At 41.4% G+C, this 26920-nt stretch overlaps 2 protein-coding genes across 17 annotated transcripts in view; both read right to left on the bottom strand.

Annotated features, from left to right (window-relative positions):
• Positions 1-2280: 2280 nt before the first annotated feature.
• Positions 2281-5047, bottom strand: LOC126923192 (aminomethyltransferase, mitochondrial). Its single transcript, XM_050736445.1, has 5 exons — positions 4619-5047; positions 3876-4216; positions 3285-3604; positions 3149-3231; positions 2281-2867 (listed from the first exon to the last, which is right to left on the bottom strand). Exons 1-5 carry the CDS (start codon positions 4902-4904, stop codon positions 2530-2532), a joined length of 1368 nt encoding a protein of 455 aa, XP_050592402.1. The 5' UTR covers positions 4905-5047; the 3' UTR covers positions 2281-2529.
• Positions 5048-5997: 950 nt separating this feature from the next.
• LOC126923173 (zinc finger protein 853) overlaps positions 5998-26920 on the bottom strand; it is an 81920-nt gene continuing 60997 nt past the window's right edge. For all 16 annotated transcript variants that reach the window (XM_050736372.1, XM_050736362.1, XM_050736368.1 and 13 more), the window contains 3 exons: positions 26585-26805; positions 26320-26473; positions 5998-26059 (listed from right to left, as the gene is read on the bottom strand). In XM_050736372.1, coding sequence (XP_050592329.1) covers positions 25938-26059; positions 26320-26473; positions 26585-26805 — 497 coding nt within the window. In that variant the 3' untranslated portion in view covers positions 5998-25937. The remainder of the gene's footprint in view (positions 26060-26319; positions 26474-26584; positions 26806-26920) is intronic.

Genomic DNA, 26920 nt, shown 5'->3' with positions numbered 1-26920 from the left:
TTATTATACCCGTGAGTAGTAACATTCTCTTGTCTATATTTTATTTATTAGTTCAGGATAGGTTTTCTTGCACATCGCGTTTTTAAATGTTGATGGTAATACATATAATATATACATATGAGTATGATATTTACGTATTACAATATAAAGTATTTTATATAAGTAATGTAATGTTGTTAATAATATAATAATATATTTATCTAATTATTAGATATAATTAGTATATGTATGCATATGATTGAAAATTACACAATATGTTTATTATACTTATTTATAAATTCAAATTATATTCAATATTATTACATAGCATATTTATAAAGACCAAATATCCATATGAGCATATATACGAGTATTGAAATAAACGACGAAATGACTTGGTTTAAGTATTTTATAGTGAAGAAGTCTGATACCATCAGACTTCGTTAATATGAAAATGTGATTATGATTAAAGTTATTATATTGCTGATAAAGATTAGAAATGATATTTATTTTAATCTTTTACTTTACGTTGATATGGAGCAGTTTTATTATTCGAGTATGACAAAGTATGATTACAGTAAAATTCGGAATATGGAATATGAAAGTATATGTTAAAGTCTAACTTTGTCGGTCTTTGTTCCGACGGATGTTATCAAATTTCACGTGCAAGAAAACACTTCGCGACAGGCAGATTTCAGAATCAAAACAAGTTTTTAACGTTCCTTTGCGTTTTCAAAGATGTGTTTTGATAAAGATATCGCCTGAGGATATTTCGATTAATAGAGTTCATCTAGAGTCCATTGTTATTCATTGATATAAATATTACTTGCATCGAATATTAGTTTATGTTTGATAAATATGTGTATTCTTTGTTAATTTCCTTCGTTCCAGTTTAATAGTTTAATCGTTCGCTAAAATAGTAAAGCAAAATAAAGTATAGAATTATTAAAATTTGAAGTGAAATTAGATTGGAAAATCGAAGAATATTAGCCCGTTAGATACAAAATATAATAGAGATAGGCTAATCATATTTTTAGCATAGGATTTTCAGGTTTAACCCCTTCCATGTTCATTGTCAGAATCTGACTCACGTGCCCAGGTGCTTCTTGGGTGGGAGGAAGGCAACGAGCATGATGAACAGTCTATAAGCTTAACAATTTTTTTAGCGACTGACGTTGCGTTAGCGTATCGTGCACGACGTATTTTCCACTGTGTGTGCATGTGGTTAGGCTGTGGAATTGCGTCGTTTTTGCTATTCATTATAATCTTGAAATAGTTATGGATTGCAAATAGTGATATTAATCTTAGTATTGTGTTAAACTGCAATGATAATTACATTGATTAAAATACGATGATCTGTTCTAGCCAAATTATTTCTTTGGATGATATACATCTACGTGATTATATACGGTTACGAGTATTTCGTTAAAGTTGAAATTTAAATATATTTGGATAATTAAAGTTGAAATACAGAGAATATTTGTACGCGATGGTCGCTAGCCATCGTCAGTCGATTTCAGGAAAATGGTACGTACATTAGAGTGTGAAAGTTGTATGCGAAACTCGGGTGTCGGAGGCGTCCCGGGACGTCTCTCTAGTGTAGGCCTTTGCGCCCGGGTTATGTGTGAGAACCGTGGAGCGAATGGGTCGGTGTGCTTGTTTTGCCATTTTTTCAATTTTAAATGTAGGTTTCCGGGTAGGATAGGTAGCATATTTTCTGGTATGAGTGTTATCTGTAAGTAGGTAGGGCCGGGCAGGTTGGCACGGTCTTTCGTCGGGTAGGCGCGTTTTCGCGTGTCCAACCTGTTTCAGGAAATTTGATTTGAAAAATTGACGGTGAAGCTGGCATCACGAATGGAGCATACCATTTGTCTTGAGCCTTGCCTATCGATTTTTCGAATATCGCGGTCGTGGTCGCGAGTCGCTTCCGAAACGAACGTTTATCGCTCGAGTTAGCACATGCGAACGGACAGCGATCGCTATGATCGTTGGTCGTCCATGCGCACTGCGAATAGCATCCGCGATTTATCTTTTTACATATACATATATATCAAGTTTTTACAATTTATGCTTGGCTATATAAAGTCATTTTACCATATGAAAATAAGATGCGTGGGAAATCCTCTTTATCGTATGCCGAATATACCAAGTTCTTCTTAGGCACAGACGAGTATTATACTTGGCTATTCACAGAGGTCTCTGTAATAAGCAGAAATAAGCGTTTTTCCCATTTTATATGCGTGTGTGCGTGTGCGTGTATACACACGTGCATAGTAAAGTAACACACGTAACATAACCACATATAAATAATCTTTGTTTATTACGCTTCGTAATTTTCATTCGATTATAATCTTTTTTACACAATTCTTACAAATACTTTCAAAGTCTCTTCTTAAACGACACATTGTATAAAAAGTATGTACACAATGTATTATAATTAGTGGATCGTATTTTTTGTATCGGATCGAGTGTTGGAAATTTAGAGGAACATTACACCGAAGCACAGTACGTTCAATCGAATTTTACATGGATAACGGTAAAATATATCGATCATTTTGCGGTATAGTAATTTGTCTTGACGAAGGGTATTTTTGCGATGGTTGCCTTGTACGTTTTCCCTCGAACTTGTACCAGTATTCCACCACCGTAGTGAGCTAATTCTGACGGCACGTATCCCATAGCGATAGAACGTCCAAGGGTGGGACTAGGTCCACCGGAAGTGACTTTGCCAACGCTTTCACCTTCTGGAGTTAGTATACACGCTCCTTCTCTCACTGGCGGACCATGTACTACCGTTAATCCTATTCGTTTTTTCTCAGTTCCCGATTTGATTTGCGAAAGTATCCTCTTTGCACCTGGGAAGTTTCCTTCCGCTCGCCTTCTTTTAGCTGTTTAGACAAAAAAAAAAAAAAAAAAAGAAATTAAGCGTTTACGGTTAGTCACGAGCGTATCTTATTACCGTTTATTATTTAAAAAAATAAACATCGGGCAAGTAGAGATTCGTCTTATCTGTTAAATGCTGTAACGAATACTGTACTTTGGATATTTTACATATGTTTGAATGTTAGGCGCATTTTGTTCCCTGAATATTTGCATATTCGTTTCTTCCATATCGTAAGTGAAATTTCTCATAAAATGCACAAACATCCGCAGTCTGTCTATTACTAACCTACTAGCCAGGTAAGTGCCGCTTCGACTGGTGTAGTTTCTTCGTCGATATCATGCCCGTAGAGGCAAAGGCCAGCTTCTAGCCTAAAAATAATTTAATGAAATCAATCGGAAATTATTATTTGGGAATCGAGTACCTTAAACTGTCCCTGGCTCCCAAACCAGCCAGTTTCGTGTCAGGCGTGTCTAAGATCGCTTCTACCAAGGTTCGCGCAATTTTGGCTGGCATCGAAATTTCGAAACCATCCTCTCCCGTATATCCGCATCGAGTTATCCTGATTCGACTTCCAAATACCGTAGTTTCTACGCTGTTCATAAATGTTAGACTTTTTAAGTTGATTTTTACAATCGATCGAAGTACCGATGCGGCCGTAGGACCTTGTAACGCGACAAGACTCTGTTCCAAAGGATCCAGGAATTGCAATTGTATTGATTTGCCTTGGCGTTTGAAGTTTTCCTAAAATTAACAATCAGACTGTCGAGCCATTTTTATACTCTTTTATTCCGTCAAATATTATTGAATCTGAGCTGTGTATGACCGAGCAATCGTTCATTAACACTATGAAACGGAATGTTTGCGATTCGTTATCACGAATGGTTTCTATCGTTAGTCAGAATTTTTCTATTACCGATAATTATTACTACCGATCATAGACATCAAAGACGTCTAATAGAGACGTCGTTATCTGTGAAATGATTTGTAACATACATAAAATTCCATTGTCTACCTGTTGTTGGAGGAGCAATTGAGAATCTTGATTTCTTCTTCCAGCATTAGACACCAGAAAGTATTTGTGGTCGTCGTCCTTTGTAATTATCAAGTCATCGAGAATGCCTCCATTCTCGTTGGTAAACACCGTAAGAACCGCGCTGCCTTTGCTCAAGTTCTTCAGATCGCTGGTCGTCAAAGATTCCAAAAGCTCGGTTGCATCCTTTCCAAAAACTAGCGTTTGCATCATATGACCGACATCGAAGAGCGACGCAAAGGTTCTGGTATGTTGATGAGACGCGGCTATTGCCTCTTGATATTGTACCGGTAGTAACCAGCCGGAAAAGTTGATTATTTTACCTAAAGGAAAGTCAGGTTGATAGATTTTTCTTATCAGCTTTTACATTTTATTTTTATAATATCAAATTTTGTCCTTATCATACGAATGCGTTACCGAATGATGCGTAATTTAATAATCTCACGATCGATTGGTTGGTCAAACAACTGATTAATTAGCGTAGAAATGTTTCAATAAATACAATGGCTTAGAAATAGTCTTTGTAGCGTATCCGTGTATATGCAAGATAAAAGCCGTGGCTGAAATGTTTATCTCTGTTTGTCCTATTCATCATCTATCGCGGCTTTTACAACATTTATTTAGAAGGAGGACAAGAAATTAGATACTTTTCTCGCTGATTTTGCAAACAGCCAAATACTATTACGCATTACGTAGGAACGCAAGAAATTTCCATTGATAATTACCTCTATTTTCCACATGAAGATCGTACAAGCAAGTTTTCCCTGGCTCTGGCGTCGGCGTCGTGGCAGTCGACGTCGATGTCGGCGTCGTTGACGAGAATCGGTGGCCTTTGGTTCCGTTTGACCGCGTTTCGGAATCGATCAAACATCTTAAACGCGACTTTGATACCGTATGTCTCGAGCTGTTGTTAAAAATCGTGCAAGACTCGCGGACACTGCCTAACGTCTCGAGACGTTTGTCGAAGGTCTCGAAGCAAACCGATCTTCCACGAAGGCTAAAACGAAGCATCGTCTTTCCTCCGTAGCAATTGGTCGTCGACTGATCGTCGAATGCAGGCTGAAAGCATCGGCGCGTCCCTCCGTCGTTGACCCCGCTGACGGTTGTCCATGCTGTTTACAACGTAAATACGATCGCGCGTTCCTCGAACAACCGCTTCTTATTTTTCAACGTTTATCGGCGCGCGCGATTCGATAAATGACGTATTTCGGTGATGAGGTAAGCGAGGTCGGAACATTGTTTCCAATTTCAAACACTCGAGTATTCTAATCACTTTGGAAAATTTAGCTTCCTTGGAGATTCCATACTATAGTTTCTTAAACCAGACTTTTCTCGAAATTTAGGAACAGTTGAGGATATTTATCTGTTTATCATTTGGCGAAGATTACCGATATTGTTTGATCGTCCGTTTACCGACGGATTGTGCCGCTTTGTGTCCGAACATGGTACACGAATGTGTCATGCGTTTTGAAATGGAAGAAAGATAAAGAAAGACCTTGAGATAAATTAGTATTTTCTTGTACGATACAAGCCGGGAATAGCCAATGTAGATATGGTTATTTTCACGCTCAAGAGAGGTCCTCGTGCTGTTAAAATCGGAGAAGATAGGACAACTAGAAACGCGCGTATATCGTAGCCCGTATTTCGTGCGGATTTAGAGGGGAGATGGTAGTAGTCACGAGACTCGTGCGCATCGGATGCTTATTAAATTTTTATTGTACCACGTAATAATTAATAATCGTAATAATTAATAATAATAATAATAATAATAATAATAATAGTTAATAATAATTAATAATAATAATAATAATAATAATAATAATAATAATAGTAATAATAATAATAATAATGACAGTAGTAATAATCGCAATAATCATCATCGCAATAATAAATCGTGATAATAATGTCAATAATAAATGTTAATAATAATAATAATAATAATAATCATTCGTCACAATAATAATAGCAATAGTTTCGTAATAATAATGACAATTCATCGTCGTCGGTAATAATCCAATGACAAATGTCAATAGTCATATAGTAGCGTGTCGAACGGAGAAACGACCTTAAAAAACGAAGACAGTATCAATTGTTTGTTCGTACATTTTGTTTTTTTTTTTATCTTTTAGCTTCCGTCGTCTTACTCTTCTCGCTCGCGCTTTTTTCATTTTTTTAGTCTCTTCTTACCTCTCGCTCTCGCTCTTCCACACGCGCATTCTCTCTCTCTCTCGACGTATTTTTTTTTTTTTTTGAGTTTTCTTTCTCTCACACACACGCACACTTTCTCCCTCTGTCTCGTGTTTACACAATTGATGCAAAATGTCCCTACACAGTCCGACGAATGTGTGTGTGTGTACGTTTTTCCGATCGATCGATTTTTTTCTTCCTCCGAGTCGTAGTGTGTTTGCTCGACGCTTTCTCTATGATATTACTTTTGCTTTTTCCGCCTTTATCCTCTTTGAAATCCGCTATTTTCCCTTGTAGCACGTGTTGACACATTCACTCACATTGGTTAATCGGTTTGCTAGTGGAGGGACTAGGGTGGTAATGTGAGGGGGTGTGCAGTTGGTGGAAGATTATCGGTGAGGAGTGCGTGGGGTGGGGTGGGGAGTGGGTTGAGGAGGTAGGGATGGTAAAAAGGTAAAGAGATGGGGTTGGGTGTGGACGACGTATTGTGGGTGTTGGGAAAAGGATTTGGGAGAAGGAGGCGTGTTAAGGTGTCGCGAATTAATCAGTCGGGAACGTTCACGAGGAAAATGGATTATGCTGCGGTGAAAACAGAAGGCGCTATAAAATTTAGGCCCCACCGGTCAACGGATCTACTTTGTTTTCTGTCTTTTCGTTTTGCCAATTTTATATCCGATCTTTTGCGTTGTTCGCTTCGATTCATTGTTCGAAAGGAATTGGACAGGATTGTCAGAAAAGTCGACAGATACGATTTTTATTCGACGAAAGTTGGACGAAAATTGGACGAAAATTGGACGAACCGCGTGAAAAATAGTGCGAAAATTCGTCGACCGAGGGACATTTCCGCGATGCCGAGAGCGTCGAAAGTCGATAACAGTCGCGTACGATCGCGAGGGGAAACCAAAGTTGTTCGATCGAAGGATGACTGCGATCGGGAAAGTATACTGCCTCGTTTCCGCGACTTCTCGTATCGCGCTCGTCCTACGCGTTTTATCGAGCTCTGTTATTTTTTTCTCTCTTTTTTTTTCTTTTTTTTTTCATTTTTTGCCTCTGTCGCCTCTCCTCCTCTGCTCATCCTGGAACGCGACAATGTGCCCCTTTGTCATTTCGAATGTTTCGAATGTGCTCGTTGGGTGTGTTTCCGTCTCGCGGTCTAGAGGAGAACAAATTTCGCGTGGAAATAAAAACCGGGGCTATAAGTTGAGAACGGGCTTCGTGGGGGATTTCGTCGGAAGTGGAAATTGTTTGATCGGGCTACATTGTCACGAACGAGGAAGCACATCGCGTACGCGTTCGCGTTTCTTTCTTTTTTCTTTTGTTTGTTGCACTGGTTGTACGTATGCGTGCGTACATACATACATATATGTATATCTCTATATATAGATATATAATGTTTTGTTATATCACGGGCTATTTCTTCTCTGTTTTGGTCGTGGTACAAAAGAAACGAGGATTGAGTCGTTTTCTACCAAAAGTTTCCTGTGCTTTGAAAACCGGAAGTAAAAAAAAATGATCGCAGCGAACCCAAACTATTGCCTGCTATTGTTTCCTCTATTATTCGTTGGTATCTCGAAAAGTGTGTACTTTCTATGAATTTTGTTTTACGCATGTGCTCTCTTCTACCTTTCCTCTTTCTTCTTCCTTTCGTTTGGCCGTGACGTGTGCTCTCTCTTTTTGTTTTTCTTTCGTTTCGTTTTCGCTCGTTTTCGCTCGTTTTCGCTCGTTTTCGCTCGTTTTCGCTGGTCTTGGCTCGAGGGGAGGGGGACTTTTTTGCTTTGCCGACATTACAGTGTGCAATCACCGTGAAAAAAATTTTGTTCTCTCAACTCTCGCATTCTCTCTCTTTCTCTCGCTTTCTCTCACTATTTACGCTCCCTATATACTTCGAGTTCGATAATTTCGTCTAAAATTCCACTTTCGCCTTAACTATACACAATAATCATAATATATAATAATAATAATAATAATAATAATAATAATCACGACTCGAATACATCATCGATCACCTCCGAATATAGATACAATAATTTTTTTCTTCTCCGTCTTATTCATCCTCTTCAAACTTGTTTCCGCCATTCTCTCTCGCGTTACATCTCACGATAATGATCGTTTAGGTCGTCGTATATCTATACATATACATATACATATACATATACATATACATATATATATATATAATTTATAAAATGAAAATAGGTACAATTTTGGACGCTTTTCTTCGTCGAAAAAACGCTCCGAAAATTTCATTTTCGCTTAATAATGCCCATCGGTTGCGATTCTAGTCCACTTGGTAGTAAAATTTTGTTTAATTGTCACTCTACCATTCGCACACGTTCTCTCCTTTTCATTCTCTCGTCGTCGTTCGTTCATTCCTTTGAAAGCATTCGTACGCACGATACTCTCGTCAACGCAGCTTCGCACTCGTTAATTTTTCCACGCTCTCGTTAATTTTTTTCTTCCACACTCAGACCTCGGTATCCTTTCATACAGAAATTTCAGCGATAATCGCTCTCGCGATACATCAGCCTTTTTTCGCCTTCGATTTCGAAACACATGAAATTTTAGGCTGGCCAATCGCGTGCTTCCGGAATCGACGAGCTTCCAACGGCGCTCGCAACCAGAACAAAATTTCACCGTGAAATACGCGCTTAATTTTCTAATCTACCTCACGTTTTATAGTATATTTACAGTCGTTCGATAATGACGTCAAGTTTGTTCTCAAGTGTCTGGAAACTCGATTTCCGAACGGCTTTAATTCTGACTCAGCTCTCGCATACAAGCTCGTTCGAACAAAAGTTTCACGACTTTGCACAATTTTCATCGCATTTCGATTATTAATTTTTTTTTTTCACTTTTGCACACTTTTGCACCTTTTTATTTCGCGTAGAAAGAATTTCGTGCTACGCCAACTGCAACGATCGGCTTCAGCGATTCCAGAATCGTGAATCGTGTATCGTGAACGCTGAACGCTGAACGCTGAACGCTGAACGCCGAACGTCGAACCCTGAATCCTGAACCCTGAATCCTGAACCCTGAACCGTGAACCGCGAACGTGAATCGTGAATCGTGAATCTTGTGTCGGGATAATGAAACTGTTATGACGCGGTATCCACCTCGTCCCGTGCAACTTTGTCGAAACGAACTGGTATGCTTTTTTTTTTTTTTTTTTTTTAATAGGAAGCCCGAAAGACGCTTTATACATAACATTTGTTTGCTTTCTGCATTCGCATTTACACTATAACTCGCAAAACATTAATTCGCAGTGTTCAATGGTATCTACTTGCAAGTATCTGAAACACTGCACATGGATTTGACGCTTTCTCGTCTTTTCAAGTGTTGCGCATTCTCTTATTGCTAAATCGTCGTCGTCGAAAATAATATATTCCTTTCTTTTGTTTGTTTCGCAATGGCGTCAAGTTACATGGTTTTGATATGTCTAATTAAGAAACGGAAGTCCTGTTTCAGATAGCTTCTTTCTTTCTGTCGCCCCAAGTATCAAAATTAAATTTAAGCGTTTTTTTTTACGCGGTTTCGAGAGACAGCTGTCGAATTTCTTTTACCGTCAGAGTTCTATTTTAAGGAGAAACTACGATGAAACAGAATTCCGTCGAGTACAAACGATACTCGAAACAAATGTTTGATACGAGTTTGCAAGAAACGATCTTCGGTCGAATAGTAGGAATTTTTACGCGATCGAAAAGACAAAATCGCGTATCGGTAAAAACGACGCGAAAGTTTAATCGAACGGAAGATCATCTCTAGAAACGTTCCCTTTCGCCAATCGTCGTCCATCTATCCTTTTTATTGGTCGGACTCGATGGTCCAATCGCTTGGATAAATTGGCCACCAATTGTTCGATTCCCGATACCACAGTAGCTGATCTCATCGAACACTGCCCGCGAACGTCACAAAGGATGACGTGGATGACGCGGGGAAAAAAGTTGAATTTCCAATTTTCTTCCGCGAAGAAAAAAGTTCTTCCGCGTGTGCCCGGAAGTTGTTCCGTCGCACGGAAGCACTCGTTGACGAATAATAACGATCCGTAAAGAAGGAAAAAGAACAATTGTTCGATCCTAGACAGATATATCTATTTGTTTTTGCTTCGTGTTACGCAAAAAGGCTCTCGCGATTTCAAAAATTCTCCCTTTCTTCATCTCATCGTTTCTCGCAATCATCGAAAACGTTGCTCTTTCTCCTAGATATTGCATCACATGTATCATCATACATATAGAACCATTTATGAGAAATCCTACACAATGCGGAACTTGCTCGTAACCGAAAGAGACTGTTGAATTGTTATCGTGTTCAACGTGTATGGTTTTCACCTTTTTACGCTTCTCGCTGTTCCCCTCTTTTCTTTTCTCTCTCGCTCCCTCTCTTCTATCTCGCTATCTTCTATTATTTTTCGCATTCCCTTTTCAGGATATATCATCTAGATTTATTATTTTTTTTCTTTTCTTTTCTTTTTGGCGCGTCGACCATTTCCGAAATTCGAAATTGTAAACGCTGCTCAACTACGTACGCGGCGCTTCGAGGATTCATGTACATATAATATATACGGCTGTTTCGAACGTGTTGTACGCGTATCCAACGACAACGGCGTCGAAGTAAACGCCGACGCGAGAAAGTATTCGAGCGAGTATTCGACGACGTCGGCCTGGATCGCACAGAAATTTTGTATTTTTTAGCTCGTTATCGCACTCTGGATGTCAACCATTCTTCGCAATACTCTTAATCGCACGTTCTTCTTCTCGTCTCGACTAGTCGCGTTTTCCCGTCAGCGCTGTCCGAAACATCCGGTGCACTTATGATCGATCGATCGGTCAATTTTTTCCAGTCTGCTCCAGTCTGCGATCGTCGATCGATCGTTCGCAGTCGCATTAGGACAGCGCGCGCAGTTTCGCGAAAAGAGACGAGAAGCGATCGAAACGGTTACCTCGCTCGCCGATCGACGGTAGGCTCGCATCAAGAATCGATGGCGATAACTAATAATAGTGGTAATATAATAGTAATAGCAGTAACTAATGTTAATTAATAGCGATAACCGATAATAAGGGCGGGAAGCAATTGGAAGTGCGATCTTTTGGACACGAACAATGGACACAGACCAGTAGCTTGGATTAATCTCTCATTTACTAGCTCGATACAATCTGCACTTCCAACGTTTCGTCGACGGAACAATAGGTAACGATAATATTTAATAAACGCGCGTGTCCTAAATTTCGTGTGACAATCGTCAGCGTATTTCAGAGATTTGTCAATCGTTATTCATCCCATTTCACGTGGGAGCAAAAGTTGTCTCGTCGGACCGTCGACAGCGAACCTCGACGTTAAGGAACCACATTTACGAGATAAATTGATCTAAGGAAAAAGAAAAAGTAAATAACGATGATCGAACTGCAAGGAAAACAAGTGGACGTTTTTAACTTGACGTGATTTACAATGATGGTGCCGATGTGCATTGGGCGCGTGATATCGTGATGATGACGGTGTTGGTGACAATAAGTAATAATTAAATTAGACCTAATTATGGTAATAATAGATAACTAATAGTATCTACGAAAATCAAAAGCAATAGAAATGTTAAACGGTAATGTGTCTCCTAACGGTCACGGTAGTAGCGGTAGTAGCAGTAGTAGCAATAGTAGTAGTGGTAGTAGTAGTAGTGGTAGTAGTAGTAGTGGTAGTAGTAGTGGTAGTAGTAGTAGTAGTAGTAGTAGTGGTAGTAGTAGTAGTAGTAGTAGTAGTAGTAGTAGTAGTAGTAGTAGTACCAGTAGTAGTGATAATAGTGGTAGTAGTGGTGGTGGTGGTGGTAGTAGTAGTAGTAATAATAATAATAATAATCATGATGATGATGATGATGATGATGATGATGATGATGATGACAACGATAATAATAATAATAATAATAATAATAATAATAATAATAATAATAAAAATAATAATAATAATAATAATAGTAGTAGTAGTAGTAGTAGTAGTAGTAGTAGTAGTAATAGCAGCAGTAACACCGGTTACAATAGACAGAACAACGTTAGAAATAGAAGAACTAAAAAGAAGGAGAAAAAATAAAGAAACTTATTAAATTGGATACAAAATAGACAAAAGTACTGTCTAAACAAACTCGACGTGTACGAACAATAAATTGTAACAAATTTTTGTTAATAAAGCCGGCGACTCGGCACGCCATTTCTACGCGAATAGTAACTAAAGAACCGTAGTTTTGTATACGCTTGACGCGAGTGTGCGTGTACGTTTCGTTCTGTTCTTACTTTAAGCTTTAAGGACGCGTATGGCTCGAGAATCATCGGAGCCGTGTCACTAAACCACTAATTACACGATAAAACGACGAATCAATATGTAGTAACTAATCGTAAACTCTCTAGTTTGTTGCTCCATTCTTCGTTTTAACCAATTCTGACTAGCAAACATAACTCGACGCGGTGTTTGTATTCACCGATCTTTAACTTTCACTTTCGTTTAATGATAATTTTCACGCAAGTTTATCGTAAATCCCCCTTTCCCACCGTATTTCATGTAATTTGTTTCCTTTCTTTCTTTCTTCCGCTGCATCGCAGAATAGGAACTCGAATAGAGATCAGATGCAACGATACGATCTGTCCCTCGGTTCGTACGTACACGACGATCGGTGAATAAAAACGTCGCGAAGTGCAGTTGAAAAGTACGCAGGAGAATGCTTACCGTTCGAATGAATAAAACGATCGAATGTCAGTGTTCTCGTTTGAGGATGAATTCAAAAGTTTTACGTAAACGAGAATGTTTTTTGTGCTATCTCCCGATTCACGACACTGAGACTCGATTGACGAAAGTCGAATCGACACGAAACGCTGCTGATTATTTTTATTATTATTTAGTTTTCCAAAGAGGAGAATGAAAATCGAAATGTGCTACGCTTCGAAATGCTGTTTCGTTTTCTCCCGGTACTCTTCGAACTCGAACGAGGACAATATGTACGATATACATAAAAGAGACAAAAAGGAACGTATAACGCACGTGATAATGTATTTTTTGTCCAACTCCTCGATCGACTAACGCGCGTGATTATTCTTTAAAGAAGAAAAAAAAAAAAAAAAAAATAGAAGAAAAGGACAAAGCGAGGATTTCTTTTCACGCTAAAAAGTAGTAGAAATAAAGCTTAACAAACGACGCGAGTTGTCAGTGGCATATAATTCTCAGTCGTGCGCGATGCTACGCGTCAAAATGAAAAATCGTTAAAATTAAAGGGAAGACATGAAAATCAAGATGAATTTTCTACTCAATTACTCGTTTTGCGAATTAATTACGAGTCGATTACGAGTAAAACAGCGAGAAAGACTGAGAATTTGATTGTTTAAAACGCGTTCCTTCTACAACCTACGTACAACTTTTACGTACCGGCTTCCTTCATATATAAATAATAAGTCTACTACAAATAACATATAATATTTAACGAGTATAACTCTTTTTCTCTCTCTCTCTCTTTCTTTATATATATATATATATATATATATATGTAACATAAATATATATGCGTGTGCTCGTGTATATGTATGTTTGTATAAAAAAACGTAATAAGGAAAACTAAAGAGAAAAAAAAAGGAGAATCTCGAAACATGACTACTATTCTTTTGCTACCGATTCTTCGTCGATTCGCTTCTTTCATTTTTCATTTTATTTTGTTTTTTTTTCTTTTTTTTTTTCGTTTTTCTTTCAAGATTGTAATCGATCGACAGTGAGTGTAATATTATGGCTTGGATGATTCGAGCGAACTTGAATCGAGCTCGCGCTCTCTTTCGCGTTTCTCTCTAAAAAATACGCCTCCAATTGCCCTTTAGCAATTTTTTTCGTAATAATCAACTAATCATTATAAACTAGTAGCGGTAATAATAGCGATAATTATAATAAAAATAGCGATAATAATAGCGATAATAATAATAATAGTAGTGGATTAATCGCGGTATCAAAATGCTGGAACAGTGTGGCAGATCTTCGTGTCGCGTTTTGTTGTTCCTTCTTACCAGCGAAATAGAAATTGTCGTCGTCCGTCTCAAAAGGAGAAAGAGAGAATCGACGCAACTTGGATGATTTTTAAAACGCGAACGAGGATCCGCCTAGTGTCCTGGCTGAAAAGCGTGGATGGGCAGGCATTTTGCAGAATAAAAAAAGAAAGTAAAATACGAATGAGCAATAACAATTTTTATCATCGAAGCTTTCGAAATATTCATTCGCACCGTACATCCATTTTCTAGGATTTTGAAAGTGTGTCGTTTTTGCTTATACAAGGATCGATCGGACTTTGGCCGACTTTTGATACAACGAAAAGAGGCTACTTGCTTTTGTCAACAACGCGGATATTATTCCAGTATACGGTCCCACTGGCCCATTTCTTTTTCAGAATTCGTCCTCGGAATTTCATCGAAAAGATTTGTTTTTCTCCCCCCCCCCCCTTACGCCAATTTCGATCGACAGGCCGCCGAGGTTCTCCGAGCTTCTTCGAGCTTCTTCGAGCTTCTCCGAGTTCCGATCTTCCGTAGTACCACTTTCCCACGAGCCTCGTACCGATCGATTTCGATTCGAGCCGGTTTTTCCTCGCGCTCGAACGACTCGCGATAAATAAGTACCGATCTTTTTTGCCAAACGAGAGTCAACTCGTTTACGGCTTTGTACCCTTTTTTGACTAGAATTGAATTTCGAATTGATGATCCGGACGAAAGCAGGCACTTTCTTAATCCCTTTCTCCGATCGTCTGAATTTGGACGGGCCGGTGGAACCGGAAGTGCGTCGATATAATTTGCCCAAAAGGGGACTTCGACCAAACTCAATCGATACCATTAAACCCGAGCACGCACATTTTCGTCGCATCGTGCTAGACAGCCGTTTTACCACCAATTGCTTCGCGGTTTCTCCGTAAGTTGTTCTCATCGGAGACGAATAGAAACGCGACGAAAACGGGCGCCGAAAATTAACAATAATCTGCGCTGTGTTACTTGATAACAAACTGTACGTAAAATGTCTGACATTTGAAACTTAACTCGTTTGCTTTTCATCGATAATCAACGCCAGCCGTGTGCCGCCGCGTTTCTCCCATTTTTCGAAATTTATTTACTCCGATCTTGAACTGATCAAGCGACAATATCTCCAAAGTATCTGTTTTTGTAAAGATTTCTTTTGTCATCTTGGATAACGTGTTTTCATGTTTTAATCGCAACGAAACACAGGGAAACACAAGGAATCGCAAAGAATCGCAAAGAATCGCAACGAATCGCAACGAATCGCAACGAATCGCAACGAATCGCAACGAATCGCAACGAATCGCAACGAACCGCAACGAATCTCAACGAATCACGGCGAATATTGCGTTTCGTATGGTTCGAATTTTGCGAGAAAACTCGTAATGGAACGAGTTTTAGTTAATGAAGAGGAGAACGCGGTACACGGACTGACGTCGCGTGAAACTCGTAACTGAGACGTGGCGAACAAATTTGAAACAATGCGTACACGTGAAACTGGGGGTTGGCACTGAGAGGATTACCCGTGGGTTGAGGATACGATGAATGGGTTTGATCTGTAAGGATGGGTGGCGGGGTGTTTTGTATTGTGTTGAAAGCAACGTCGTAAGTGAAGTAACTGAACGCTGCACTTGAAAGACTAATGAAAAACGGGGGAAACTTGAACGCGCGTAGCTTCGCGTTTCTTTGACCAACAACAAGCCGCTAAGATTCCGATGTTTTCTCTTTTTTCTCTGTTTCTCTGTCTCTCTGTTTCTCCGTTTCCAGGATATTTTCCGGGTGCCGTTTCACCGTAGATCTAAAGATTTTCGACAGTTTCTCGTTGATAATACTGTACGCGTCGCGACGCTCGTTCAAGCACCTTCCGATCCGCGTCCGAGTCCCACAGTCCTTCGATTCGTTTCCGTAGTGAGTGCCTGCGCGATTTATCGAATAAATGCGACGACGCTGTGTGCGGTCGCTGCTGTCCTTAGAATATAGAGTCGAGTACGTTTAATTAATAATTATGCGTGTATGCGTTACGGTTAACTGTTAATTAACTTGACTTGACAAATGGTTACGGTACTGTAATTAATTAATTATTATCTGTTAGTTTAAATATGTGTGACTCCACCGTACAATCGTCTCCCTTTCGCGCTCTCGCTTTCGCTCTCTCGGTTATCTTTCTCTCTCACCTATTCGGAGCATACAACGTACACGTTGCCTAAACTACGAACACTTAGTACACTTAGTAGCATATTTATTCTGTTAAATACTGATTGGATTTTGAGGAGAGGAATCGGCGGGGATTGAGGAAACGAACGGCGGTCGGGTCGAACGGGTAAAACGTCGTAGCTCGCGTTCGTCTTGCCGATTGGGATATCTTCTTCGGGATAATTTCCTATGTAATTTCGTTGAGTTGGGATATGGACCGCGCGTTCATTCGAATTCCGAAAATGTTTTTAACGTCGAAAAGTTTGCGGGAAACTACGTTTTTATGTCGGATGTTGAGGGATGTTCCGGGGCCAGAGGAAATTGCGTACGAAATGAATCCGGTATTTCCGGTCGTTCCACTACGCGATTGGCGGTGGTGTACGACAAGATTGTAGACACTGAAAAGACCATGTGCTTCCTGTATACTTACTTAGTTAACTGTTTATTGCGGTACACTGTAATAACTGTTCTACCATAGTACTACTAGTTGTGAGTTATACTTGAAACGTCTGTTTAACTGTAACAGAAAACCCTGACGAAGGCACCCACTAAGCGGACTTTTACATTTTTCCATATTATCCTCGAAATTTCCCTACGTACGTTCTATCCTATCCTTTGTAATTACTTTTTATACTCGAAAGCGTGCAGTACTTTATGGAGTTTTCGTAAAATTTTCTAGATTCAAAGAAAGAAGCTTTGGACTCGGTTTTTCTCCTCGGACGCGTATACGGCGGGTTGTAAATGGGGTTAGGGTAAAGAAAACACATTCTCGTGAACAAAAATTTGGAGAATATTTTGAAAAGAGTATCGACTCGTCGTGAAAACCGAGAAGCGTCGAGGCTTCCTCGGATCGCAACGACGAGCCAGCACGGTGGGTTCGCACGTTCGTCGTCGACGATTGTTTTACCGATCGGCGTCTCGATCGATGAAATTCACGGCACGTTACTACTCTGCTGGAGTTTCAGCATATTCGTAAGAGGATGTTGTCTCGTCGTCTCTTCTTTTGAAATAGTCCCGTTTAGTTTTGTCCCGATACGTTGGTCAAAGTGCCTGAAGATGATCAAGACGATGGACAAGAAAATTTTGTTGTCTTATCGTTTGTCGTTTTAATAATAAATTGAACATGAAGTTTTCCACGTTGCCAGAACTTGTGGAATACTCGTATGTACTTGTTTAAGCTCGTGTAAAAGAATGCAAGGGATTTTGGCTTTTTACTTGGAACTCCGGGGGATGGTATCGCAGCCTCCATTTCTTATTCGCACGATTAAAGTTCGTCGGTGCTCCGGTATCGCAATCGTACTCCGATAAATATATCGTATTATCTCGTGGTCGAAGCGGGACGAACGATTCGAGAAGGGCGAACGGCGAACGGCGAACGCAAACCCACCGTCTTATCAGCTATGCCTCTTCATTTATATAGTGGACATTGAAACAACTTATTCCGGTTTTTAATCACGGAGGCTCGGTCAGGGACATCGCGTGAAAACGCAAATGCCGCCGAGGCGCTCGCACTGCTAGACTGTCGGTTTTATCATATGCTGCGCACTTACGATACACACTGTCACGAATATACACATACGTCTTTGCCCCATCTTCTCGCATGGATCGATTAGCGCGCGATCGTACGTGGTATATTCGTTGTGAGATTATTTCATTAAAAAATTAAAACCCGATCGAAAACAAATCAACGGTTTTTGCTTGTAAAGCCGCGAATTTGAACAACGGCTCTCCTAATGCCGTTGCTACTTGCTAGGATGGTTATTACATTGGTTTCTCTGTACGTGGGACAGGCGTTTCTCTCTTCTTTTCTCTACCTAGCATACTCGTATACCTAGTATACGTAGTATACTGGAGGCGCGCCATCTTTTTCGTTTAACGTCTATCTCTTGGGACGTTTTCTTACACTTTGTTTGTTCTTTTGTTGGTTTGTTGGTTCGTTGGTTGGTTGATTGGCTGGTCTTCGTCGTTTCTTCTATACTATCAAACATCTGTTGGTTCGTATGGTGGCACGTCTCGATTGCCAGCCTGCCCACTTGGTTCTTCGATTTACTTTGACATTCCTCAACGAAGGATATGTCACGTCACATCCGGGTATATTAACGTCAATTCCGGGATGCATGGTGTGACGTCAGCGTACGAGACGCAAACGCCGTTTCATCATCGGTTCTGCATCCAAACGTATGCCAAAGGCCGCGAATTTTGCTTCGATTTTCGTGCTCGTTTTTCTTGCATTTTTTTTTTTTTTTTTGTTATCTCATATGTCTTTTGAATAAATTGCTTTTTGTATATCAACCGTAAATCCTCGTTCACTTGCGTTCGAAACGATTCCTTTCCGCTTGAAAAGCGAGAGCGGATCGCTGACGATCCTCGCGTGGATCTTTTCAAACGGATCGGTAGTAAACGTTCTAACATATTTTTGGTTTCCGCAATGCGTTTGAAATATTTTAACGTTCGTGGAAAAAGTACCGTAAAAGGCCGAATCGTTCTGGTTTTTTGAATGTCTGCCGCTTTTTTTCGACAATTTACAAAATCAATTGGCTTTACATATCCGTAGCGTGTGTAATCAAGTGTACAAAGTGTAAGGAGTGTAAGGAGTGTAAAGAGTGTAAAGAGTGTAAAGAGTGTAACACGTGTAGAAGGTGTATGGATTGATGCATGCGCCAGGCGCAAGAGTGTCGGCCGTACTATCGGCAACGAACGTGGACGATTGTACAACCTGTGTATGGAATGTGTGTGAGCGCGCGGGGTTGCACGCTCGAGAACCAGGGCAACTTTGATTTTACTCGTGTATTGGCCGAGATCGCGGATCCTCCGCGACGATTCATTCCCGACGTCGCGTCACGGTGAAACGCGGGCCTCGGTTTTGTCTTCATCTTGTCGTGTGCTTGTCTGTGATTCTGTCAATTGTGCAATTGTAAACTGTTTGCTCCTTGGCGAGAATACCAATTTTACCGCGTGCCATCCATCGAAGAACTGGCGACGCGGATTTTGCGTTTGATTCGTGAGGTCGAGTCGTATTTGTGAGTGTGTATGCACTGGGAGTATACACCAGCGCATCCGGGCTATGGCATTTTTTTAGATTATTTAAACATTTAGCAAATTTACATGAAAGAGATTAAGATTATGGGTAAGGGCTGGTTTTGCAGACTACGTGCTTCCCAATGCTCGGTGATTTTCATTTCATCAGTTTTCTCCTCAACGTTTTACCGCTTTTTCTGTCGCGTTTAACACTTACGGTTCGTCTACTTCTTTCTCTATTAATCACACTTTCGATCGTCCATCGTTCGCTCTGCCGGCGTGTCGAGAGCCGGCCACTTGGACGACTAGTTGCTTTTCCTTTTTCTTTTCCTTTTCCTTTTCCATTTCCATTGCCTTCGCCTTTGCCGAGTCGTACTCGTTTCTTCTATCTTCTTTCTTCTCTCTTCTTCGCCGTGTCTCTCTGCGCGCGTGCGTGTGCGCGCGTGTGTGTGTTGCGACGCGACACGTCCTATCGCGTAGCTACTATTACAGTGATAATAGCGACATCGATAATAGCGACAGTGGTAATAGCGACAGTGGTAAGCTTGGTTGAAAATCCGGCAAAGGTAGACGCGTTGCGCCACCGGCCCGCTTACGAGTTACGGGCATATGTAAATCAATATATTTGTAAATTATTTTTTTGTGCTTTTTTTGCCGGCACGCCTACGACGGCGAGCACGCCATTTTTTTTTTTATTTCGTTATCTTTGCTTATCATTCTTCGATTACAGAACATACACTACTAGATCTATTGTAACTTGCTGTGTGTTTTGTTTAATTTTTAATAATTATGGTACACGTTCGCGGGGCACGGGCCGGCGCCTCGGGAATAATTCCTCCTTCTCGCGCGGGGATGTGATGTGTGCGGGGGAGTTGAGTCGGCTGCCCCTTTTTCTCTTCTACCGATTCTGCATCGTTTGCTCTTTTTCTTTTCTCTCCTATCCTCCTTCTACGTTTACCATTCTTTCTTTCGTTGTTTCACGTTCAATGAAAAAGCAACCCTCGGCGCACGGCAGGATGCACCGGTGAAAAGCTTGTCGCCTCGGAATCCTTTCATGACTACCATCATGAAAGATCTCGACGTTGTGCTCTGCTGCTTGTGTTTATTTATGTATTGTTGTTGTTGTTAACATTTTCTTACTTTTGATAATGGCGATAGTGATGGTGAAAAGTGGTGATGCTGTTGCTTTTTTTTTTTAAATCTCTTCGTATCATCTCCTCCGCTCCTACTTTCGTGCACCATTATTTTTTTCATGATTTTTCTTTTGCTTTTTTTCCTTTTTGCTGTTTGCTTGTTTCGTCGAGGGACCGTAGAATCGTCTTTTTATCTTTATTTTATACCTTTTCGTTTGTTTCGCAAAGATGATCCGCTGCATAAATTTTTCCATCAATTTCTTCTTCTCCTTCCTGTTTGTCTTTGTTTAAATGGCGTTTTAGCGTTTTAGCTTTTCTTGCGGCGCGTTTCGCTCCTTTAGATGATTACCAAATGATTGCTGATCGTTGCCTAATTCCGAATTTTTAGCCAGTCATCTAGCCGCGAAATGTCCGACTTTTATCCGCTCGTTCTACTTGACTTTGTATTCGAATGCCGCGATATCTGTATTTCGATAGTGGCGCCGCATCTTTGCCGAAACAAACGAATCGTTCGCGCCGGAAACGTTGAATACCTTTGGAAAAAAGTGTTGTTCGCGTTCTCCTACGTATACGGTTAAGAAAATTTGTCGGAAAAATTGTGTTCGCCAAACGTTTGGTCCCTGTCTTAATTTGGAGGCTAGTCGGTGCCGGTGGTGCGAGTGTGTGAAGAATTGTGTTGAGGCTTACTTATCTATCCTATCGTAGCTGTACAATCCATCGCAATGCTGTGTGTATGTGAGTGTGTATGTGTAACTGTGTGGGTGTATCAGTGTCGAGAAAAAAAAATTTCCCGATCAGCGACGCCCATTTTGGAGAACGTTCTTGCTCAAACCCCCCGCCTCTTCTTCCGCACGTTGATTTTCGCCGACGGTATTGTTTGGCAAACGGGTTGTACAAGGGCGATCACCAACGACCAGGCGTACACCGATGACGAACAGAAGCATTGGTTCGATAAAAACGATTATCGTTGGTTGCGTGAACGAGGTGTATGCACTCGTCCAGCTTTAGGTATTTACATAGAAACTAACCCTATTTCGCATTATGTACTTGATTTAAGTTTACCAGTAAATTCTCAGTTTATGCTTGTGATATCAAGGTGTATTTACATACTACTTAATCCGAGGAAAAAACGCCCTGTAACGTAAAAATTGTTGTAATAAGAACGATCAATGATCGACCCACATGCACACTACCAAGAACTCGAGGTGACCTTTTCCCCTCCTCTTTCCCCCTCTTTCTCTTTTTCTCTTCTTCTTTCTCTTTCTCCTTCTCCTTCTCCTTCTCCTTCTCCTTCTCATTCTCATTCTCATTCTCATTCTCATTCTCATTCTCTTTTTCTTTTTTTTTTGCGCATTCCAAAGACACAGGTACGTAATCGTTTTTGATTTGCTCGTTTGTTCCATTTGCCATACTTCGTGTCAGATCGTTCGTGTCAGATTCGAATCGTACAGGGGAAATAGTTGGCTTCGGACTGCGCTTTTGAAAGCTTTCGAGACGATCGTGTTTCTCGAATGGTGCAACCGATGGCAAATCCTTCGAGTTCGAGGTCGCGAGGCGAGTGCAATCGTTAAATGTAGCTTTGACGATGAATCTTTTTAGCAATCTTTTCTTCTCTCGACCCAGATGGTGAAAAAGCCTGGCTATCCGGCGGCTTCTCGGCGCGTGTCTTTTACGTTCAACGAAGATGACGACGTTAGGCTACTTTCATAATTGGCGAACAAAGGGGTTAAAAAGGGGGATCCCCTGAAGAGAAACGGAGTAGTTGGGATAGAATTCGGAGTTGAAGAATTTCCTTTTCGCGATCTTCCAAATTTTTCTTCCATCTTTGCAATTTCTGTTCCCTCTTTGCTGTTCATTCTTTTCTCTCTCTTTCGTCGTTAGGAAGGTTCGCTTTCGAAATTAACAAGCGCGAGGACAGGAAAATTTCCTTCTCGTTCATTTTTATCTTTACCTCGGGATACCCGGAATTAGGAAAATCGTTCAAAGGATAGAAGCGATAATGGAGTTAATGGGAATGAAAAGTAGAAAAGTGGAGGAACGGGGGAAATTCGTACGAACCGGTCACGGAACGAAAATCTCGTCGAGAATGTCCGAAGGGTGGGATCAACAACAACAACAACAACGCGGTCGACGTACGATGTCACGGGGAAGAAAAAATTCGGCACGCTACCATTCGTTTCCGCACTCTTCAGTCCGCGATTGCCAGTCGAAGAAACGAAGAAATCGAACGTGTCGTAGGTGAATCGTCGTTTGAACGATCGTCTTTTCGATGATATTTTTCTTTAGAATTTTCTTTTGGACCACCTCTTTATCGTTTTTTTTCGCACTAATTTTTTCATTCCGTTTCTCTTTCTCTCTGTCTGTCTGTCTGTCTGTCTGTCTGTCTGTCTGTCTGTCTGTCTATCTCTCTATCTGTCTTTCCCTTTCTCGCCGAACAAATTTCACGTTGAATTTCGAATAACCGTCCGCATCGGTTCTTATTCTTTAAACGAAGATTCGAGTTGGAAGAGAGGAACGCGTTTCTTTTTGGAGGCGCGTGTGGTTTTTTACGGTCTAACGTTTCGTTTCATCTGGTCTGATCTGGTCTGGCCGAAAGAAACCCCATCGAAAGTACGGACAGTCCGGGAGTTTCATAAAAGGTCGGGAAAAGGGGAATCGGGGTCGAAATTGATGGGGCATTACAAAGAGGTATTTAGGAGTTAGGGGCTGGCCCGAGTCTCTAAAGTTCGCTCCACGGTCAAACCTACGGACTTTCTATATATTCTTCTTCTTCTTCTCCTCTCCCTCGTCATCCTCATCTTCGTATTTCTTTTTTTCAATGATCCACCTCTGTTCTGCTTCTCCTTCTTCTTCTTCTTCTTTCTAAGTATTGCGAGAACGTAACGGTATATTGCAAGTAAAAGTTCGAAACGACGCAAGTATTTTTACGCGTTCAGATATATACCCGGAAATAAAAAAATATTTCGCTTATAACGATCACAGGACCTCAGATTACCTGAAGCACGCCACTCTAAAATCTCTCATTCGCTTCATTCTCGCACTCTCTCCTCCTTGATGCTCACGAAGCATTCTCTTTCGCGCAGCTTCTCTTTCATTCGATCGCGTGCCCTTGCACGTACGCGACAATCCCAAGGCCGTTCATTCACGAAATCTTGCACGTGCTCTCTTGCTCTCTTGCTCCCTTGCTCTTTCCTCATTCTCCCGTCTTTCTCTCGTCTTTCTCCCGTCTTTCTTCCGTCTTTCTCCCGTCTTTCTCCCGTCTTTCTCCCGTCTTTCTCCCGTCTTTCTCCCGTCTTTCTCCCGATCTTTCTCGCGTGTGCGCATTCTGGCATCTCTCTCGATTCTCGTCCGCGTCCCTTCCATTCTTTCGTCGACGTGGCTCTTGGCTCGATCGTGTACCACTGCCCGGGCACGCGCTACCCATTCATTCGATTTTCTCTTTCGCCTAATTTATCCTAGTCTCATAGACCCTATATCTATTATTTATAATATTTATATATATATATATATATATATAATATATATAATATTTAGCATTTAGTTTTTTTTATTTCTCTCTCTTTCTCTTCATCATCATTTTTTATCTTCATCTTTCTTATTTTCACCTTGTTCTTCGTCATTTATCTGGCGTGCTGGTTTCACGAAAAATGCTCCCGTACACTCTCACGATTATTCTTTGAAAATGTGCACGTGTAGTACATCGAAAGGAGGGGGGCCCGTTCCTCGGGCCCCCGTCCTATCCCATTCTATCGTGTGAATTCTTTTTTCGTTTTCTTTCCATCGTACACTCCAGACTCTCTCTCTGTATGTATATATAATATATATAATATAACTGTTTGTAATAATTATATTTTGTTTGTTCGCTTACGAGCTAATAGTTTTCGTGCTGCCGGCCAGCACAAGTTGCGCGCATTTTTATATTCTTACGTGTAGTAGATTTTTATTTCGCGTGTATATTAGATGTGTTGGTGTTTAGTGTTTCTGTGTAACAAGTTTTCGTGTTCATTTCTCTCAGTGTACTCGTGTATCACTAACGTAGTGGACGGGCGACGACGAGTACCACTCGCCGTGCCGCGTCACGCCGCACGATTCTCGCGGATCAGACCGTCCGTTTTTGTAACTTGTTGCGCGTTTGTCCGATAAACGGGAAGGGGATAACGTGTACGCGTATTTAACCAACGAACGTACGAGGATTAGCTGATCCACCTGGCCGCGTTTACGCACATATCAGACGCGTTGTTTCTCGCTTAAACGTTACGGGAGCTAAGATTAAGGATACCTTAAACTGGTTTCTAGGTATGTATATATGTATATATATAGTTTAGTTTGTTGAGCCTAGACCGGCCGCTGGAACGAAGACGATTGCTTGTCACCTATCCAGCTTGCCCGAGTCTACGTTTGGCTCTTGTACTAAAAAAAACCATAGTACTGTACGCAGCCTGAAGTCATCTCTTGACTCGAGGGACGACAAGGCGCGCGCGTTGGTTAGCAGTTTCGTTCGATATATTATGGCACGTTTCAGGGGTGATGTGGAACAGCGGTTGTAACAATGCGTCCTGAGAATTCTGACAGAGCGACTCAACGAAACGAGCGATGTCGCCCGAAAGAGAAAACCGGCGAGCCGTCCTCCGACGAGCGACGGCCCTCTCGTTCGGCGAGCGTCGTCGTTCTAGGAACTCTAGATCCAGGACTCGAGTAGGAACAACGTGATACACGCGAAGAATTTCGCGTGCCGCTAAAAGATCATTGCCACCGCTGTTCTCGTCACGCACCGTCTAACGGATTTCTAGATACGTATGACCGTTATCCTGCCCCCTCCTTCTTCGTTCTATCGAAGAGAAGAGTTTCACGATTGGCCCGATCACGACGATCTCTTTCAATCGTCGCGCGTTAACCGAGTGAAAATAGGATTTTTTCTCGAGAATCTGAAAAGCAATCATTCTTTTTCAGACTCTTAATAATTAGTTAATTTACTGGGATAATTCGTTTCTACTGCTGAGACAGGAGTAATTTCGCGGATGACCTCACTTGGACGCCTTCTATGTTAGAATCGACGTAGAAGACGACAAACGGTTCGCACTGTTTATCGTCCATGTACGTCGTTCTCTTTACACGTTGTCAGAGTTACCGATCATATCGTCGGCCTTCCTCTTGATACCACGATCTTCAGGATGCTGCTGCTGCTGCTGCTGTTGTTGGTGTTGCTGTTGTTGCGATTGATGGTGGTGATGATGCTGCTGCTGCTGCTGCTGCTGCTGCTGTTGGTGGTGGTGGTGGTGATGCTGCTGCTGCTGCTGATGTTGCTGTTGTTGTTGCTGCTGCTGCTGCTGATGTTGTTGTTGTTGCTGAAGACCGATGCCAGACGAACCTTGTTGTTGTTGGTCGTTGAGAGTTATCGAACGTTCAACGCCTTGAAGAGGTTGCTGATTGAGTCTCTCAACTTGCTGCAGGCCCGTCTGATCCGACGTCCAAGGGGTCCACTCGTCTCAGTAGTAACTGAATTTTCATGGTTGCTGATTGTTCTGTTGATTGACGACGTGCTGGAGAGTGAAACTCAGGGCTCGAGGATCACCGTGAAGCCTCAGGGCCTGTTCTAATCGTTGTTCTTGTAATCGCAGCGCTTCCCCTGTGAAAAATGTTGTTTTATAATCTTGGATTTACAGAGAGATTAATTAAGCGTTTATAGGGAATTTAAAGGTGTAAGAGCGCGCGTAACAGACAGAATATGGCACTCGTTACGATATCCAATGGATAGAACGAATCTCCGCGTGCGTTGTATTGTCTTTGATTCGCAAGGATTCGTAAGGATATTCGTAAGGATTGAAACTTGCGTAAACGTTCGCAGTCTCTCTCGATCACGATGCATAAAGGTGTACGTTGACTCACCAAGGTCAGGCGGTAAGGTATCTTGTTGAGACATCTGCTGGTTCGTGTGATGTCCAGGCATGCCAGAGGTGCTGCCTCCGTTATGCTGTCCCAAATGATGTCTCACGTCACCACCAACCGCGGAACTGGCTGCCGCCGCTGCCGCCTGCGACACCTAATATCGTAGCGTAATAGGAACGTATGTTCGTTTAATTCGATCGACGACGAGGACGAAGAAGAAGAAGAAAAATATTGGAGAAAATCGGGAGGAAGAAGGCGTACTTACAGCCAGCCTGAGCGCGGCTTCGGCTTGAGAACGCAGCAACGCTTCCGCCTGGTGCATTCTCAGAGTCTGTTCTGGTCCGGTTGCTTGAACTCCCTGTTGTTGCGGTCCCGTTGATCCTTGCGCACCGCCGCTCATGTCACCGTTGTTTCCCATCCTCATTGCCGCCGCCAGGGACGCCATGTCCACCGGCGATAGATTCGGCGACACTGAATTTTGTAAACCTGTCGATCGTAAATGAAAGTCATCTCGGAGCGCATCGAACATCGCGCTACGGCGATCGATCGAGCGAATCCGCTCGACGCGAGTTTTAATAATCTCGTTTACACGCTTTGCGTG

This window comes from Bombus affinis, chromosome 13 (genome assembly GCF_024516045.1).
Source record: "Bombus affinis isolate iyBomAffi1 chromosome 13, iyBomAffi1.2, whole genome shotgun sequence".
NCBI classification, from domain to species: Eukaryota; Metazoa; Arthropoda; class Insecta; order Hymenoptera; family Apidae; genus Bombus; species Bombus affinis.
This window is presented reverse-complemented; position numbering and strand designations above follow the sequence as displayed.

Bases quoted from the DNA above. Each gene is read 5' to 3' on its own strand.
- LOC126923192 (XM_050736445.1), bottom strand. From the start codon at position 4,904: ATGCTTCGTTTTAGCCTTCGTGGAAGATCGGTTTGCTTCGAGACCTTC. The intron at 3,605-3,875 runs GTAGACAATGGA...TGTTAATTTTAG, and splicing joins AATTGCTCCTCCAACAACAG to GAAAACTTCAAACGCCAAGG. The intron at 3,232-3,284 runs GTACTCGATTCC...AATTATTTTTAG, and splicing joins GGAGCCAGGGACAGTTTAAG to GCTAGAAGCTGGCCTTTGCC.